The 17,094-nt window shown below is 51.9% G+C and overlaps 1 protein-coding gene across 1 annotated transcript in view; it reads left to right on the top strand.

The window, feature by feature from the left end:
- Positions 1 to 97: 97 nt before the first annotated feature.
- The window catches only part of LOC140404330 (RCC1 domain-containing protein 1-like), a 33,165-nt gene continuing 16,168 nt past the window's right edge, over positions 98 to 17,094 (top strand). Inside the window, exons 1-2 of the mRNA XM_072492710.1 lie at positions 98 to 413; positions 14,355 to 14,588. Of these exons, the coding sequence (XP_072348811.1) occupies positions 158 to 413; positions 14,355 to 14,588 (490 nt within the window). The 5' untranslated portion in view covers positions 98 to 157. The remainder of the gene's footprint in view (positions 414 to 14,354; positions 14,589 to 17,094) is intronic.

Genomic DNA, 17,094 nt, shown 5'->3' on the forward strand with positions numbered 1-17,094 from the left:
GTGGCGCAAGGGATTCTGGGAGCGAGGCCGGGTTGTAGCGCGGTGCTTGCTGGGGGTGAGGTCGGAATGTCGCGCAGTGCTTGCTGGGTGTGAGGTCCCCAGGTGGCGGTTCTTGAGCCTGTGCGCGAGAGTGGGTTTGAATTTGGCGGCTTCGGCGATGGCGGCGCCCGGCCGCTGGTTTGGCTTCGGGTTTAATCGCTTCGGGCAGATTGTTAACCGGAGGGAGCACGAAGCGGACGGGACGGTCTCGGAGCCCCGCGCGGTGACTGTCCCCGCTCAGAGCCCGCGGCAAGGCGAGGTGGAGAGGCCGGCCTCGGGCAGCGCGAGGGCAGCCGCCGGCCGCGGGGGGCACCGTCCGGCCCAACGTCCCCCTCAGATCAGCCCCGCCTGGAGTCACACCGCCTACCTGACAGGTTTGTGTCTGCCGGTTATACAGTGGGCGGGGTGTCGGGGGCGGGGTGTCAGAGAGAGGGCGGGGTGTCAGAGAGAGAGGGCGGGGTGTCAGAGAGAGAGGGCGGGGTGTCAGAGAGAGAGGGCGGGGTGTCAGAGAGAGGGCGGGGTGTCAGAGAGAGAGGGCGGGGTGTCAGAGAGAGAGGGCGGGGTGTCGGGGGCGGGGTGTCAGAGAGAGAGGGCGGGGTGTCGGGGGCGGGGTGTCGGGGACGGGGTGTCAGAGAGAGAGGGCGGGGTGTCAGAGAGAGGGCGGGGTGTCAGAGAGAGAGGGCGGGGTGTCGGGGGCGGGGTGTCAGAGAGAGGGCGGGGTGTCAGAGAGAGAGGGCGGGGTGTCAGAGAGAGAGGGCGGGGTGTCGGGGGCGGGGTGTCAGAGAGAGAGGGCGGGGTGTCGGGGACGGGGTGTCAGAGAGAGAGGGCGGGGTGACGGGGGCGGGGTGTCAGAGAGAGAGGGCGGGGTGTCGGGGGCGGGGTGTCGGGGGCGGGGTGTCAGAGAGAGAGGGCGGGGTGTCAGAGAGAGGGCGGGGTGTCAGAGAGGGGGCGGGGTGTCAGAGAGAGGGCGGGGTGTCAGAGAGAGGGCGGGGTGTCAGAGGGCGGGGTGTCGGGGGCGGGGTGTCAGAGAGAGAGGGCGGGGTGTCAGAGAGAGGGCGGGGTGTCGGGGGCGGGGTGTCAGAGAGAGAGGGCGGGGTGTCAGAGAGAGGGCGGGGTGTCAGAGAGAGAGGGCGGGGTGTCAGAGAGAGAGGGCGGGGTGTCAGAGAGAGGGCGGGGTGTCGGGGGCGGGGTGTCAGAGAGAGAGGGCGGGGTGTCGGGGGCGGGGTGTCAGAGAGAGGGCGGGGTGTCGGGGGCGGGGTGTCAGAGAGAGAGGGCGGGGTGTCGGGGGCGGGGTGTCAGAGAGAGGGCGGGGTGTCAGAGAGAGAGGGCGGGGTGTCAGAGAGAGGGCGGGGTGTCAGAGAGAGGGCGGGGTGTCAGAGAGGGCGGGGTGTCAGAGAGAGAGGGCGGGGTGTCAGAGAGAGAGGTCGGGGGCGGGGTGTCAGAGAGAGGGCGGGGTGTCGAGGGCGGGGTGTCGGGGGCGGGGTGTCAGAGAGAGAGGGCGGGGTGTCAGGGGCGGGGTGTCAGAGAGAGAGGGCGGGGTGTCGGGGGCGGGGTGTCAGAGAGAGGGCGGGGTGTCAGAGAGAGGGCGGGGTGTCAGAGAGAGGGCGGGGTGTCAGAGGGCGGGGTGTCAGAGAGGGCGGGGTGTCAGAGAGAGGGCGGGGTGTCGGGGGCGGGGTGTCAGAGAGAGAGGGCGGGGTGTCAGAGAGAGGGCGGGGTGTCAGAGAGAGGGCGGGGTGTCAGAGAGAGAGGGCGGGGTGTCAGAGAGGGTGGGGTGTCGGGGGCGGGGTGTCAGAGAGAGAGGGTGGGGTGTCAGAGTGGGGTGTCAGAGAGAGGGTGCGGTGTCAGAAGGCGGGGTGTCAGAGAGGGGGCGGGGTGTCAGAGGAGGTGGGGTGTCAGAGAGGGGGCGGGGTGTCAGAGAGAGGGGGCGGGTGTCAGAGAGAGGGGGCGGGTGTCAGAGAGAGGGGGCGGGGTGTCAGAGAGAGAGGGCGGGGTGTCAGAGAGGGGGCAGGGAGGGACTTCCGGGTGCGGCGATGACCAGCTAAGTCGCACGTTTCGGCAGCTCCCGGTGGAACGGACTTTTGGGCTCTTAATAAGAGCCCCAACGGCAATTTTAACGGCTAGAAGCACTGTGCGGTAAACCAGAAGGGTATCCCCCCTGGAAACGGATGGAAAAAGGAGAGGGAAGTGGCCAGATTGCAGTGGATCCTTTGGAGCAGCGGCAAGGAAGGCAAGCAAGAACCAAGATGGCGACGGAAGGTGGCAGTTTAACATGGGGCCCTGAACAACAAGAGTTTTTGAAATGTTGCGTGGAAGAACTTAAAAAGGAAATGAAGAAGGAGCTGTTGGCCCCGATATTACAGGCGATCGAAGGGCTAAAGGATGAGCAAAAGGCCCAGGAGCGGGAGCTTCGGGTCGTGAAGGCAAAGGCTGCCGAGAACGAGGACGATATACAGGGCCTGGTGGTAAAGACGGAAATGCATGAGGCACACCATAAACGATGTGTGGAAAGACTGGAGGTGCTGGAGAATAACGGGAGGAGGAATAATTTAAGGAGTCTTGGTCTTCCTGAAGGAGCAGACGTCGGGGCATATGTGAGCACGATGCTGCACTCGTTAATGGGAGCGGAGGCCCTGGGGGTGGAGGGAGCATACCGAGTGATGGCGCGAGGACCGAGAGCAGGAGAAATTCCTAGAGCCATAGTGGTGAGATTCCTCCGTTTTAAGGACAGAGAGATGGTCCTTAGATGGGCAAAGAAAACTCGGAGCAGTAGGTGGGAGAACGCGGTGATCTGCGTATATCAAGACTGGAGTGCGGAGGTGGCGAGAAGGAGGGCGAGCTTTAATCGGGCCAAGGCGGTGCTTCACAAAAAGAAGATAAAATTTGGAATGCTGCAACCGGCAAGACTGTGGGTCACATATCAAGGGAGGCACCACTACTTTGAGACGGCGGATGAGGCGTGGACTTTTATTGTGGAAGAAAATCTGGAATAAGCGGGTTATTAAAAAAGAACGCTTGAAACAAAGTGGTGGGGCGAAGAGGGGGGGAAAAAGGGGGGGAACGATGAGTTTTATGTTATTAATCCTGCGATGCGGTAACTTTTCTCTCTTCCACAGGTGGTGGTGGAGGGAGGTGGAGGAGATGGGGCGTTGGCCATGGGGGGTGGGGCCAAAAGGGAAGCGCGGGCTTTGTTCCCGCGCTATGATAATCATGGCGGGAATAGGGAAGCAGGAAGGAGGGGCGTCGCACGGTGCGAGCCGAAGTCACGGGGGGAAGCCGAGGTCGGCCAGAGTTTGCTGACTTCTGGGAGCAACATGGGGGGTGTAACTACGCTAGTGGGGGATCTAGCGGGGGGGGGGGGGGGGGTGGGAGGGGGGGGGTTACTGGGTTGCTGCTGCTGGGGAGAGGGGGGAGCCGGGGTGGGGTGGGAGGGGGGGGCACCGCCTGGGGGGGACACAACTGCGTGGGAACCGGGTGAGGAGCTGGAAAAAGGGGATGGCTAATCGACAAGGGGGGGGTAAAAAGCCCCACAACCCGGTTGATCACGTGGAATGTGAGAGGGCTGAACGGGCCGATAAAGAGGGCACGAGTACTCGCACACCTTAAGAAACTTAAGGCAGACGTGGTTATGTTACAAGAGACGCACTTGAAACTTATAGACCAGGTTAGACTACGCAAAGGATGGGTGGGGCAGGTGTTTCATTCGGGGCTAGATGCGAAAAACAGGGGGGTGGCTATACTAGTGGTGAAGCGGGCTATGTTTGAGGCAAAGACCATAGTGGCGGATAGCGGGGGCAGATACGTGATGGTGAGTGGCAAATTACAGGGGGAGGTGGTGGTCTTGGTAAACGTATATGCCCCGAACTGGGATGATGCCAATTTTATGAGGCGCATGCTAGGACGCATCCCGGACCTAGAGGTGGGAAAGCTGGTAATGGGGGGAGGTTTTAATACGGTGCTGGAGCCAGGGCTGGACAGGTCGAGGTCCAGGACTGGAAGGAGGCCGGCTGCAGCCAAGGTGCTTAAAGATTTTATGTAGCAGATGGGAGGAGTAGACCCGTGGAGATTTAGCAGACCTAGGAGTAAGGAGTTTTCGTTTTTCTCCTATGTCCACAAAGTTTATTCGCGAATAGACTTTTTTGTTTTGGGAAGGGCGTTGATCCCGAAGGTGAGGGGGACGGAGTATACGGCTATAGCCATTTCGGATCACGCTCCACATTGGGTAGAGTTGGAGATAGGGGAGGAAACAGAAGGGCGTCCACCCTGGAGAATGGACATGGGACTAATGGCAGATGAAGGGGTGTGTCTAAGGGTGAGGGGGTGCATTGAAAAATACTTGGAACTCAATGATAACGGGGAGGTCCAGGTGGGAGTGGTCTGGGAGGTGCTGAAGGCAGTGGTTAGAGGGGAGCTGATATCAATAAGGGCACATAAAGGAAAGCAGGAGAGTAGGGAACGGGAGCGGTTGCTGCAAGAACTTCTGAGGGTGGACAGGCAATATGCGGAGGCACCGGAGGAGGGACTGTACAGGGAAAGGCAAAGGTTACACATGGAATTTGACTTGCTGACAAAGGGTACTGCAGAAGCACAGTGGAGGAAGGCATAGCGTGTACAGTATGAGTATGGGGAGAAGGCGAGCAGGTTGCTGGCCCATCAATTGAGGAAAAGGGGAGCAGCGAGGGAAATTGGGGGAGTGAGGGATGAGGAAGGAGAGATAGAGCGGGGAGCGGAGAGAGTGAATGGAATGTTCAAGGCATTCTATAAAAGATTATACGAAGCTCAGCCCCCGGATGGGAAGGAGAGAATGATGTGCTTCCTGGACCGGCTGGAATTTCCTAGGGTGGAGGAGCAGGAGAGGGTGGAACTGGGAGCACAGATCGAGATAGAGGATGTAGTGAAAGGAATTAGGAGTATGCAGGCGGCGAAGGCTCCGGGACCGGATGGATTTCCAGTCGAATTTTATAGGAAATATGTGGACTTGCTTGCCCCGCTACTGATGAGAACCTTTAATGAGGCGAAGGAAAGGGGACAACTGCCCCCGACTATGTCTGAGGCAACGATATCGCTTCTCCTAAAGAAGGAAAAAGACCCGCTGCAATGCGGGTCCTATAGACCTATTTCCCTCCTAAATGTAGACGCTAAGATTCTGGCCAAGGTAATGGCAATGAGGATAGAGGATTGTGTCCCGGGGGTCGTCCATGAGGACCAAACTGGGTTTGTGAAGGGGAGACAGCTGAATACGAATATACGGAGGCTGCTAGGGGTAATGATGATGCCCCCACCAGAGGGTGAAGCGGAGATAGTGGTGGCGATGGATGCCAAGAAAACATTTGATAGAGTCGAGCGGGATTATTTGTGGGAGATGTTGAGGAGATTTGGCTTTGGAGATGAGTATATTCGATGGGTACAGCTGCTGTATAGGGCCCCGATGGCGAGCGTGGTCACGAATGGACGGGGGTCTGCGTATTTTCGGCTCCATAGAGGGACGAGGCAGGGATGTCCTCTGTCCCCATTATTGTTTGCACTGGCGATTGAGCCCCTGGCAATAGCATTGAGGGGTTCTAGGATGTGGAGGGGAGTACTCAGGGGAGGAGAGGAACACCGGGTATCTCTTTACGCGGACGATTTATTGGTGTATGTGGCGGACCCGGCGGAGGGGATGCCAGAGATAATGCGGACACTTCGGGAGTTTGGAGAATTTTCAGGATATAAGCTGAACATGGGGAAAAGTGAGCTGTTTGTGGTGCATCCCGGGGAGCAGAGCAGAGAAATAGAGGACTTACCGCTGAGGAAGGTAACAAGGGACATTTGCTACTTGGGGATCCAGATAGCCAAGAATTGGGGTACATTGCATAGGTTAAACTTAACGCGGTTGGTGGAACAGATGGAGGAGGACTTCAAGAGATGGGACATGGTATCCCTGTCACTGGCAGGGAGGGTACAAGCGGTTAAAATGGTGGTCCTCCCGAGATTCCTCTTTGTGTTTCAGTGCCTCCCGGTGGTGATCATGAAGGCTTTTTTCAAAAGGATTGAGAAGAGTATCATGAGTTTTGTGTGGGCCGGGAAGACCCCGAGAGTGAGGAAGGGATTTTTGCAGCGTAGTAGAGATAGGGGGGGGGCTGGCGCTACCGAGCCTGAGTGAGTACTACTGGGCTGCCAACATCTCAATGGTATGTAAGTGGATGGGAGAAGAGGAGGGAGCGGCGTGGAAGAGATTGGAGAAGGCGTCCTGTAGGGGGACTTGCCTACAAGCCATGGTGACGGCGCCGTTGCCGTTCTCACTGAAGAAATGCACCACAAGCCCGGTGGTGGTGGCTACTCTGAAAATTTGGGGGCAATGGAGACGGCATAGGGGAAAGACGGGGGCCTCGGTGTGGTCCCCGATAAGAAATAATCATAGGTTTGCTCCGGGGAGAATGGATGGGGGATTTGGAACATGGCAAAGAGCAGGAGTAACACAATTGAGAGATCTGTTTGTAGATGGGACGTTTGCAAGTCTGGGAGCGCTGACCGAAAAATATGGGTTGCCCCAAGGGAATGCATTCCGGTATATGCAACTGAGGGCTTTTACGAGGCAACAGGTGAGGGAATTCCCGCAGCTCCCGACGCAGAAGGTGCAGGACAGAGTGATCTCAAAGACATGGGTGGGGGACGGTAAGGTGTCAGACATATATAGGGAGATGAGAGACGAGGGGGAGAATATGGTAGATGAGCTGAAAGGGAAATGGGAAGAAGAGCTGGGGGAGGAGATTGAGGAGGGGCTGTAGGCTGATGCCCTAAGTAGGGTAAACTCATCGTCCTCGTGTGCCAGGTTAAGCCTGATACAATTTAAGGTGTTACACAGGGCGCATATGACTGGAACACGGCTTAGCAAATTTTTTGGAGTAGAGGATAGGTGTGCGAGATGCTCGAAAAGCCCAGCGAATCACACCCACATGTTCTGGTCATGTCCGGCACTACAGGGGTTTTGGGTGGGGGTGACAAAGGTGCTTTCGAAGGTAGTGGGGGTCCAGGTCGAACCAAGCTGGGGGTTGGCTATATTTGGGGTTGCAGAAGAGCCGGGAGTGCAGGAGGCGAGAGAGGCTGATGTTTTGGCCTTTGCGTCCCTAGTAGCCCGGCGCAGGATACTGTTGATGTGGAAGGAAGCCAAGCCCCCGGGTGTGGAGACCTGGATAAATGTCATGGCAGGGTTTATAAAGCTGGAACGGATTAAGTTCGTCCTAAGGGGATCTCAAGGGTTCACCAGGCGGTGGCAACTGTTCGTCGAATACCTCACAGAAAGATAGAGGGAATGGAAAAGAAGAAGACAGCAGCAGCAACCCGGGGGGGGGGGGGGGGGGGGAGGAGGAACCAGAGGGATTCTCAGGGATGGTAATATATAAGTATAATATGTATAGGTTGTTGTTATAGATAATTATATATTGGACTGTTAAAACATATTTTTGGAGAATATTTATCTGGGACAAGGCAGTTGCCATTTAGTTTTGTTTTTGTTTATATATTATTTATTTCTTGTTTATAAAACTGGCCATTGTTACTTATATTGTTATATTACTGTGTAAAGGATACACAATGTACTGTGATGATTGGCCAAAAATTTTCAATAAAATATTCTTTAAAAAAAAGGGGGGGGCGGGGTGTCGGAGTGGGGTGTCAGAGAGGGGACGGGGTGTCAGAGAGGGTGAGTGGGGTGTCCGAGAGGGGGCATCAGAGAGAGAGAGGCGGGGTGTCGGAGTGGGGTGTCAGAGAGGGTGAGTGGGGTGTCAGAGAGGGGGCAGCGTGTCAGAGGGTGTGGTGTCAGAGAGGGGGCGGGTGTCAGAGAGGGGGCGGGTGTCAGAGAGAGGGCGGGGTGTCAGAAAGAGGGGGCGGGGTGTCAGAGAGAGGGGGCGGGGTGTCAGAGAGGGTGAGGTGTCAGAGAGAGGGGGCGGGGTGTCAGAGAGAGGGGACAGGGTGTCAGAAAGAGGGGGCGGGGTGTCAGAGAGAGGGGGCAGGGTGTCAGAGGGGGTGGGGTGTCAGAGAGAGGGGCGGGGTGTCAGAAAGAGGGGGCGGGGTGTCAGAGAGAGGGTGGGGTGTCAGAAAGAGGGGGCGGGTGTCAGAGAGGGTGGGGTGTCACAGAGAGGGGGCGGGGTGTCGGAAAGTGGGGGCGGGGTGTCAGAGAAAGGGGGTGGGGTGTCAGAGAGAGGGGATGGGGTGCCAGAGAGAGGGCGGGGTGTCAGAAAGAGTGGGCGGGGAGTCAGAGAGAGGGGGTGGGGTGTCACATAGAGTGTGGGTTGCCAGAGAGAGAGGGGACATGGTGTCAGAGAGAGAGGGGACATGGTGTCTGAGAGAGAGGGTGGGGTCAGAGAGGGCGGTGTGTCCGAGAGAGGGGACGGGGTGTCTGAGAGAGGATGGGTTCAGAGAGAGGGTGCATGGTGTCTGAGAGAGGGGGCGGTGTGTCTGAGAGAGGGTGGGTTCAGAGAGAGAGGGGGCATGGTGTCTGAGAGAGGGGGCAGGTGTCAGAGAGAGGGTAGGGCATCAGAGAGAGAAAGGACAGGGTGTCTGAGAGAGAGGGTGGGGTGTCAGAGAGAGAGGGGACATGGTGTCAGAGAGAGGGTGGGGTTAGAGAGAGGGCGGTGTGTCAGAGAGAGAGGGGGCATGGTGTCAGAAAGCGGGCAGGGTGTCAGAGGGCGGTGTGTCTGAGAGAGGGGACGGGGTGTCTCAGAGGGTGGGGTCAGAGAGAGGGGGCGGGGTGCCTGAGAGAGGGGGTGAGTGTCAGAGAGAGGGTACGGGGTGTCAGAGAGAGGAGATGGGGTGTCTGAGAGAGGGCGGAGTGTCAGAGAGAGAAGGGACAGGATATCTGAGAGAGATGGTGGGGTCAGAGAGAGGGCAGGGTGTCAGAGAGAGAAGGGACAGGATGTCTGAGAGAGAGGGCGGTGTGTCAAAGAGAGAGGGGGCATGGTGTCAGAGAGGGGGTTGGATCAGAGAGAGAGGGGGCATGATGTCTGAGAGAGAGGGCAGGGTGTCAGAGAGGGAGTGGGGTCAGAGACGGGGTGTCAAAGAGGGGCAGGGTGTCAGGGGCTTATTTCTTTTGAAAAGGATTCCCTGTACTTGCCAATTCAATGAGTACTTAACTATTTAACAACAGTCAGACTGTTTGTCTTTCTTTAACAAAGAAACAGGTCAGTTTTATTATATTTAAACCAATCTAAGTAAAAAGAACAATACAGCACAGGAACCGCCCCTCCAAGCCTGCACCAGTCATGATACCAACCTTTGCCAAAACGCTCAGCACGTCCTTGTGCCGTATCCCTCTGTACCCATCCTATCTATGTATTTGTCAAGGTGCCTTTTTGAACGCAGTTTAGCACAGGGCCAAAGAGCTGGCTTTTAAAACAAGCCAGCAGCACGGTTCAATTCCCGTACCAGCCTCCCCGAACAGGTGCCGGAATGTGGCGACTAGGTGCTTTTCACAATAACTTCATTTGAAGCCTACTTGTGACAATAAGCTATTTTCGTTTCATTAATGTATCTGCTTCCACAACTTCCTCTGGCAAAGGGCAGCACGGTGGCGCAGTGGGTTAGCCCTGTTGCCTCACGGTGCCGAGGTCCCAGGTTCGATCCCGGCTCTGGGTCACTGTCCATGTGGAGTTTGCACATTCTCCCTGTGTTTGCGTGGGTTTCACCCCACAACCCAAAGATGTGCAGGGTAGGTGGATTGGCCACGCTAAATTGCCCCTTAATTGGAAAAAATGAATTGGGTACTCTAAATTGTTTTTTTTTAAACTTCCTCTGGCAACACGTTCCATGCACTCTGCGTAAAAAACCTGCCTCGCACACCTCCTCTAAACTTTGCCCCACGGACCTTAAACCTATGCCCCATGGTAACTGACCCCTCTACCCTGGGAAAGAGTGTCTGCCCAACCACTCTATCCATGCCCCTCATAATCTTGGAGACCTCTACCAGGTCACCCCTCAACCGCCGTCTTTCTAATGAAAACAGTCTATTCAGCCTCTCCACATAGCTAACACCCTCCAGACCAGGCTATATCCTGGTAACCCTCCTCTGCACCCTATCCAAAGCCTCCACAATTTCTGGTAGTGTGGCGACCAGAATTGTGCGCAATATTTCAAGTGCGGCCTTACTAAGGTTCTATACAACTGTAGCATGACTTGCCTCTTTTTATACTCGATGCCCCTTGCAATGAAGGCAAGCATTCCGTATGCTTTCTTGACTACCTTGTCCACTTGCGTTGCCACCTTCAAAGATGTGTGGACCTGCACGCCCAGATCTCTCTGACTTTCTATATTCCTAAGAGTTTTACCATTTACGGTATATTTCCCCTCTATGTCAGACGTACCAAGTAGAATACAAAATGCACTGACTTTTGCTCACATACAAATTACAGTCGGGAAGGATAGATTGGCCAAATTAAGGGTCCCTAAAAAAGGTACAGTTACTTTTGTAATTCTGCTGGCTTCAGACTGATTCTGGTGGTTTTTTGCTTTCAGCATCATGGTGGTTTAAAATTGCAGCTGGTCTTTTGGAGTCACAGCTAGGGAGTTGAGGGGCTGGATTCTCCGATTCTGGGGCTATGTCCCCATGCCGGCCTGGTAACGCTGGTGTTTTATGCAAGAAAAACTGATGCAAAGCGGCCACCGATTCCCGTTTTGCTGGGGGTTAGCAGGACAGCAGCGTAGAGCACCTGGCTCCAGCTGCCAATATGTCCTGGGGAATTGCCAGTGACCCAGCCCGTGAAGTAGCACCCCCCCACCCCCCCAATTCGGCCGGCTCGCGCCCCCCCCCCCAAAAGCGGCACCAGCCTCGAATAATGTCCCTACCTGCCCGTGGATCCGCCCTCCGACTGGCGGCGCTTGACTGAGTCCGCAGCCGCCATGCCGAGTTTCCGACAGGTGCGACCCACGCCGTCGGGAACTCGGCTGGTCGGGGGCGGGCCTCAGGCAATGTCCTGAGGCTGTTGTTATGGGCCAGGGTTTAGAGAACCCCAAAGTGTATCATGGAGTTCACCTGACCCACATCTTTTAATAGATTGTGGTATGGGGAGCACACGGCCCACTCTACAGGTGTGGGACAGCAGAAATGGAAAAGTATTTTTTAAAGCAAAACAATGTTTATTCTATTAACTCAAGTTAACCTTTTTAAAACATACAGTGAACATCTTAGCAACCATCAATTCAAATACAACCCCCAAAGAATACAACACTAAGTAATCCTTGAAGCTTTCCTTTTAGCATCCATAAGACTTTTAAAAAAACCTTTAAAACACAAAGATCAGGTTTAAATTCACTATTGAGAACAGTTATTAGTTTTAAATCACCAAAGGATCGATTTACAGTCTTTGTATTACAGAGAGAGACTCATACACCTTCTGGCTGTGACTGAAGATTCCAGCTCTGAAAACGAAACTAAAACACACCCTGCAGCAAACAGCCTAAAACGAAAGTAAAAAACTGCAAGACAGTCCAACTCCACCCAGTCTCTGACATCACTGCAGTAATAAACACCCATTTCTTAAAGGTACTCTCACTACAGATATTTATATACACCCCATTTATAAACACCCATTTCTTAAAGGTACTCTCACATGACACCGTCGATACGTGGTGGGGCGTACTCCTAGAGTATGCTGCTTTGGAGGTGACGGAGCATCGTGAAAGCGGCGCCGCCCCCAATTTGGTCAGCAACTCGGATTCTCAGGCTGTTCGCCGAACGCGATATCAGCGTTGGCGACCAGAGAATCCAGCCCCAGATCTTTCTTTGCCTGCTGCACATGAACAGAGAGTCAACAGTAGCAGCCAGGGCCGAAAGCTGCAAGTTGTGTGGAGAGAGAGAGGCAAGGAGTTCTCTCAGCTGCTTGTCCAGTTCTGCAGACAACGCATGTGTTTAAAATACATAAATAGGGTTGGCTTGTCACATGACTGCCCTCTCCACTGCCATAATTCAAACATGAACATACGTTTCAAGTGAAATTTGATTAGCTAATACCTGGAAAGCGATCTTAAACCAGGGACCCATTGTCCAAGCAATTTCTCTTTAATGGTCTGACTCCCAACAATTGAACACCTAAGGTGATGCCATAGATGCCCTGTTAGTGATACAGGAGATGAGTCCCACACATTGCCCAGAGGTCTTTCACAGGTTTCTGCAGACATGTTGTCTCCATTTCAATGGGAGTTGGAATGTACAATAATGTAAATTAGGCAACCAACTTGGCTGTAAGTTAAGTCACTTTTGATCTGTATTTTTAAAAAAAGTTCAATTCATGCTTTCAACTGATGGATTCACAATCATTATTTAGCATAAAACACATTTTTATGACTGTCCTAGTTAGTAAGGTAGTAATGCTACACAACATGAGGGAGAGTGTCATCCATTTGATTTTTTTAATATTTGGAATACCCAAAACCGAATGGCCTAATTCTGCTCCTATGTCTTATGTTCAGCTCGGTGTGGACTCCTTTCCGGACCTTATAATAGAAAACAAACAGAGTTTGCAGTCTGTTATAGATAGTTTGAGTGAGTGGGAAAAAACCTGACAGATGGAGTATAAGTGGGAAAATGAAGTTATTTAAATGCAGAATGACTGTGTTTGAGGTGCAGAGGGATTCAGGTGTTCTTGTGCATGTGTCACAAAGATTAGTGTGCAGGTGCAGCATGTAATCAAGAAGGCCAATGGAATGCTATTCTTCATTACTAAAAGAATTGAACATAAAAGTAATTAATGTGATGCTTCAGTTCTGCAGGGCATTGGTGAGACCGCATCTCGAATACTGTTCAGTTGTAGTCATATTGTTTAAGGAAGGATAGAACATACAGTGCAGAAGGAGACCATTCGGCCCATCGAGTCTGCACTGACCCACTTAAGCCCTCACTTCCACCTTATCCCCGTAACCCAGTAACCCCTCCTGGCCTTTTTGGACACTAAGGGCAATTTAACATGGCCAATCCACCTAACCTGTACGTCTTTGGACTGTGGGAGGAAACCGGAGGAAACCCATGCAGACACGGGGAGAATGTGCAAACTCCGCACAGACAGTGACCCAGTGGGGAATTGAACCTGGGACCCTGGCGCTGTGAAGCCACAGTGCTATCCACTTGTGCTACCGTGCTGCCCATGTAAATGCGTTTGAGGCAGTTCAGAGGATTATTACTAGATTGATACCTGGAGCGAGTGGGTTGTCTTGTGAGGAAAGGTTAGACAACTGGGCTGGTTTCCACAGAATTTAGAAGAGTGAGGGGGTGACTTGATTGAAGTGTGTAAGATCCTGAATGCTATTGACAAGGTAGACGTGGAAAGGATGTTTCCTCTTGGGGTGAGTCCAGAACTAAGGAGCACTGTTTTAAAATTAGGTAGCACTCTTTTAAGAGAGATGAGGAGAATTTATTTCTCTGAGGGTTGTGCGACTCTGCCTCAGAAGATGGTGGGGTCACTGAATATTTTTTTCAGCAGTGGTAGATTCTTGTTAGGCGAGGAAATCGAAGGTTATCGGGGACAGATGAGAATGTGGAACTGGAAACACAAACAGACCAGTCATGATTTTATTGGATGACGGAGCAAGCTTGAGGGGCCGAATGGTCTACTTCTCCTAATTCATAGTTTCATGGGCAGGCACGTTTGCGGCAGATCGATTGGTGAGGATTCAGCCAAGTAGATTCCTAACTCATGTTGGTATTCTTGCCACCTGCCACAAACCGGCCTGGCAGTTACGTCCTTCAGGACTCGGTAAGTTGTGCTACTGAGCCACGTTTGGTGATGGACATTGAAGTCTCCCAGAGCACATTCTTTGTCCTTGCTACATTTAATGCTTCTTCAGTGGAGTTCACCATGGGAGAATACTGCTCTGGCTGAGGGAGTGTGGTAGGTGGTAATCAGCAGGTTTTGTGCTCGTGTTTGATCTGATTCCATGAGACTTTATCAGGTCTAGAATCAATGTTGAGGACTCCAGGGCCCACACCCTCCCAACTATACTGTGGTACTTTCTCCAGGGACAGGGTCTTTACTTCATATCTCTTGACATCTGTACTAAAATAATTTATCAATCTGAGGCTTGAAATAGCTTGTCTACTTTGTTGTAATAGTGCTATTTCCTGCCTCAAAGAAATTGTAACATAGTATCACAATTGTGCTGGAAAGAACAATTCTTCTATTAAGATGAAATACGGTCGATTGAACAAAGTATTGGAGTGATGCCAGGACCAGTACCTTCAGGAGAGGGAAAATGTGCAGGTTTATCATTATGTTCCATTCTACTCTTGCAGGTCAAACTGAACCCTGTACAACACTTTCCATCTAATTTACTTTGTTTCAGTTTTGTTTTAGGTGATGGATCTGTTTATTTCTTCGGTTTTGTTGGTGGTCACCCTTGGCATCAGGCGTGCACGAGTAACCAAGGCCACCAAGGTTGCACAGACATCCTGTCCTCTGAGAAATACTTGCTAATGTTATGGCAGGACAGAGTGGAATGCTGGGATATCCAAAACCTTTACACTGGCGAGGCCGTTGGTGATGTGACTTGGACGAAGAAGTTGAAGGAAGAAGAGGAGCGGTGTTCAGGTATAAATTAAAATGCAATGCAGGATCTTTACCGGATCCTAATCCCACAGCTCTCCTTTGCTTCTTATAACCTAATGTTGTCTGCCTTACCGGGCTATGTTTCCTTGCTGTTTATGTTTGCCCAGGTGTCACTTCTTCATTCGACCCATGTGACACAGTGTCAATTGGAGATGTGAATTGTCCCGCCATTACTTTTACCCTTCTCGACAGTTACTAGATTTGCAGCAGGTACCCTGACCCTTTTCTAAACATGCTTATTTCTTCCCTCCTATTGTTTAAGGCAGTTGCCATAACCCCTACCAACTGAGACCAACTTCAGTCAGCAGAGATAAAGTTGAGCTTTTGAGTGAGAGTAGCTTAGCTTCTAATTAATGTAACTGAGCTAATAGAGCTTTGCAGTCAGAGCTTCTTGCCTTTAACCAAGGTTTCCTTAAGCATTGTGGGTCTCCAGATGTTTTTTTACAATACGAGTTCTACACATTTAGTTAGTCTGGTGGAGAGATTGTGGTGGGATGATGGTCATTGGAATTGGATAGTGGTGGTTCACATTCATACAACCTCAAGTTTATTTCATTGAAGTAATAAACTTGGTACTTGCAGTATGGCCGTCAGAAGACTTGCTGCTCCTTGTGTCTCTTGGTCTCCATTCATTACCATTGAAACTTTGGTGTGCGGCTCAAGCTTAAGATCTGACATTGTTCCCTCACCAGCAAGAGGCAGACCTGTCCCAGTATCTGTACAATGAATGAGGCTTCCCCTTTTAAACTGACACTGTGTAACTGAGATGTTTATTTTGTTTTTTTCTCTCTTTTCGTGTGGGGAAGGTTACTGGCATCATCTGGAAAACTGCAGGGACATACCTATGTCCTGTTATTTGTAATAATGCATTTGATGGAGCAGGTCTTGAGTAAGACGTTGATGAGATTGTGACTCTTAGCGCTGCTAGTCAATAACATTGCTCTACAACAGTTGTTACACCCACTGAACAAGCTAATTTTTTGTTGAGTGCTTGTAATTAAAACAATGTGAATGCTTTCCGACTGGATTAATATTAATTGGTGTAGTGCACATCAAGACACTAGGAAAAACAGTTCAGTCTGAGAGTGTAGTATGTCAACTACTGTAGATGTAAGCTGCACTGTACAGCAGCCAGGCTGTGAACATTTAAATTCTGTTTGTGAGTGAGGAATGGGCATCCTCCTAATAATAATAATCTTTACTGTCACAAGTAGGCTTACATTAACACTGCAATGAAATTATTGTGAAAAGCCCTGTGTCACCACATTCCGGCGCTTGTTCGGGTACACAGATGGAGAATTCAGAATGTCCAAATTTCCTAACAACACGTCTTTTGGGACTTGTGGGAGGAAACCGGAGCACCCGGAGGAATCCCACGCAGACATGGGGAAAACGTGCAGACTCTGCAATGACAGTGACCCAAGCCGGGAATCGAACCTGGGACCCTGGAGCTGTGAAGCGTCAGTGCTAACCACTGTGCTACCGTGACGCCCACTTGCTTATAATCTAATGGCGGAGCAGCTGTATAAACATGCTCCACAATGACAATGAATTTAATTCTGCTGTACAAGTCTAATACCCTATACAGTTCATACTGCAGAGTTAGCTTTTCTATTGAGAGTAAACACAGGAAATTGAATGGGAGCTTTTGAGTCAAGGACGCACTGAGTGGTGTGTTTGTATCCCGATGTAAATCAGTCGTAGATGAGTTAATGCTCCCCTCTCATTGCCCAAGGTGTATGACTGAGTTTTTTTTAAAATAAATATTTTATTGAAAATTTTTGGTCAACCAACACAGTACATTGTGCATCCTTTACACAATATTATAACAACACAAATAACAATGACCTATTTTATAAACAAAAAATGAATAAATAATAAATAACAAAAATGAAAACTAGCCCTAATTGGCAACTGCCTTGTCACAAGTAACACTCTCCAAAAATATAATTTAACAGTCCAATATATAATTATCTGTAGCAACGACCTATACATATTATACAGTATATATTAACAACCCTGAGAGTCCTTCTGGTTCCTCCTCCTCCCCCCCCCCCCCCCCCCCCCCCCCCCCGATCCTGGGCTGCTGCTGCTTCCTTCTTTTTTCCATTCCGTCTATCTTTCTGCGAGGTATTCGACGAACGGTTGCCACCGCCTGGTGAACCCTTGAGCCGACCACCTTAGGACGAACTTAATCCGCTCTAGCTTTATAGACCCCGCCATGTCATTTATCCAGGTCTCCACCCCCGGGGGCTTGGCTTCTTTCCACATTAGCAATATCCTGCGCCGGGCTACTAGGGACGCAAAGGCCAAAACATCGGCCTCTCTCGCCTCCTGCACTCCCGGCTCTTGTGCAACCCCAAATATAGCCAACCCCCAGCTTGGTTCGACCCGGACCCCTACTACTTTTGAAAGCACCTTTGTCACCCCCATCCAAAACCCCTGTAGTGCCGGGCATGACCAAAACATATGGGTATGATTCGCTGGG

This window comes from Scyliorhinus torazame, chromosome 30 (assembly GCF_047496885.1).
Source record: "Scyliorhinus torazame isolate Kashiwa2021f chromosome 30, sScyTor2.1, whole genome shotgun sequence".
Lineage (NCBI taxonomy): Eukaryota > Metazoa > Chordata > Chondrichthyes > Carcharhiniformes > Scyliorhinidae > Scyliorhinus > Scyliorhinus torazame.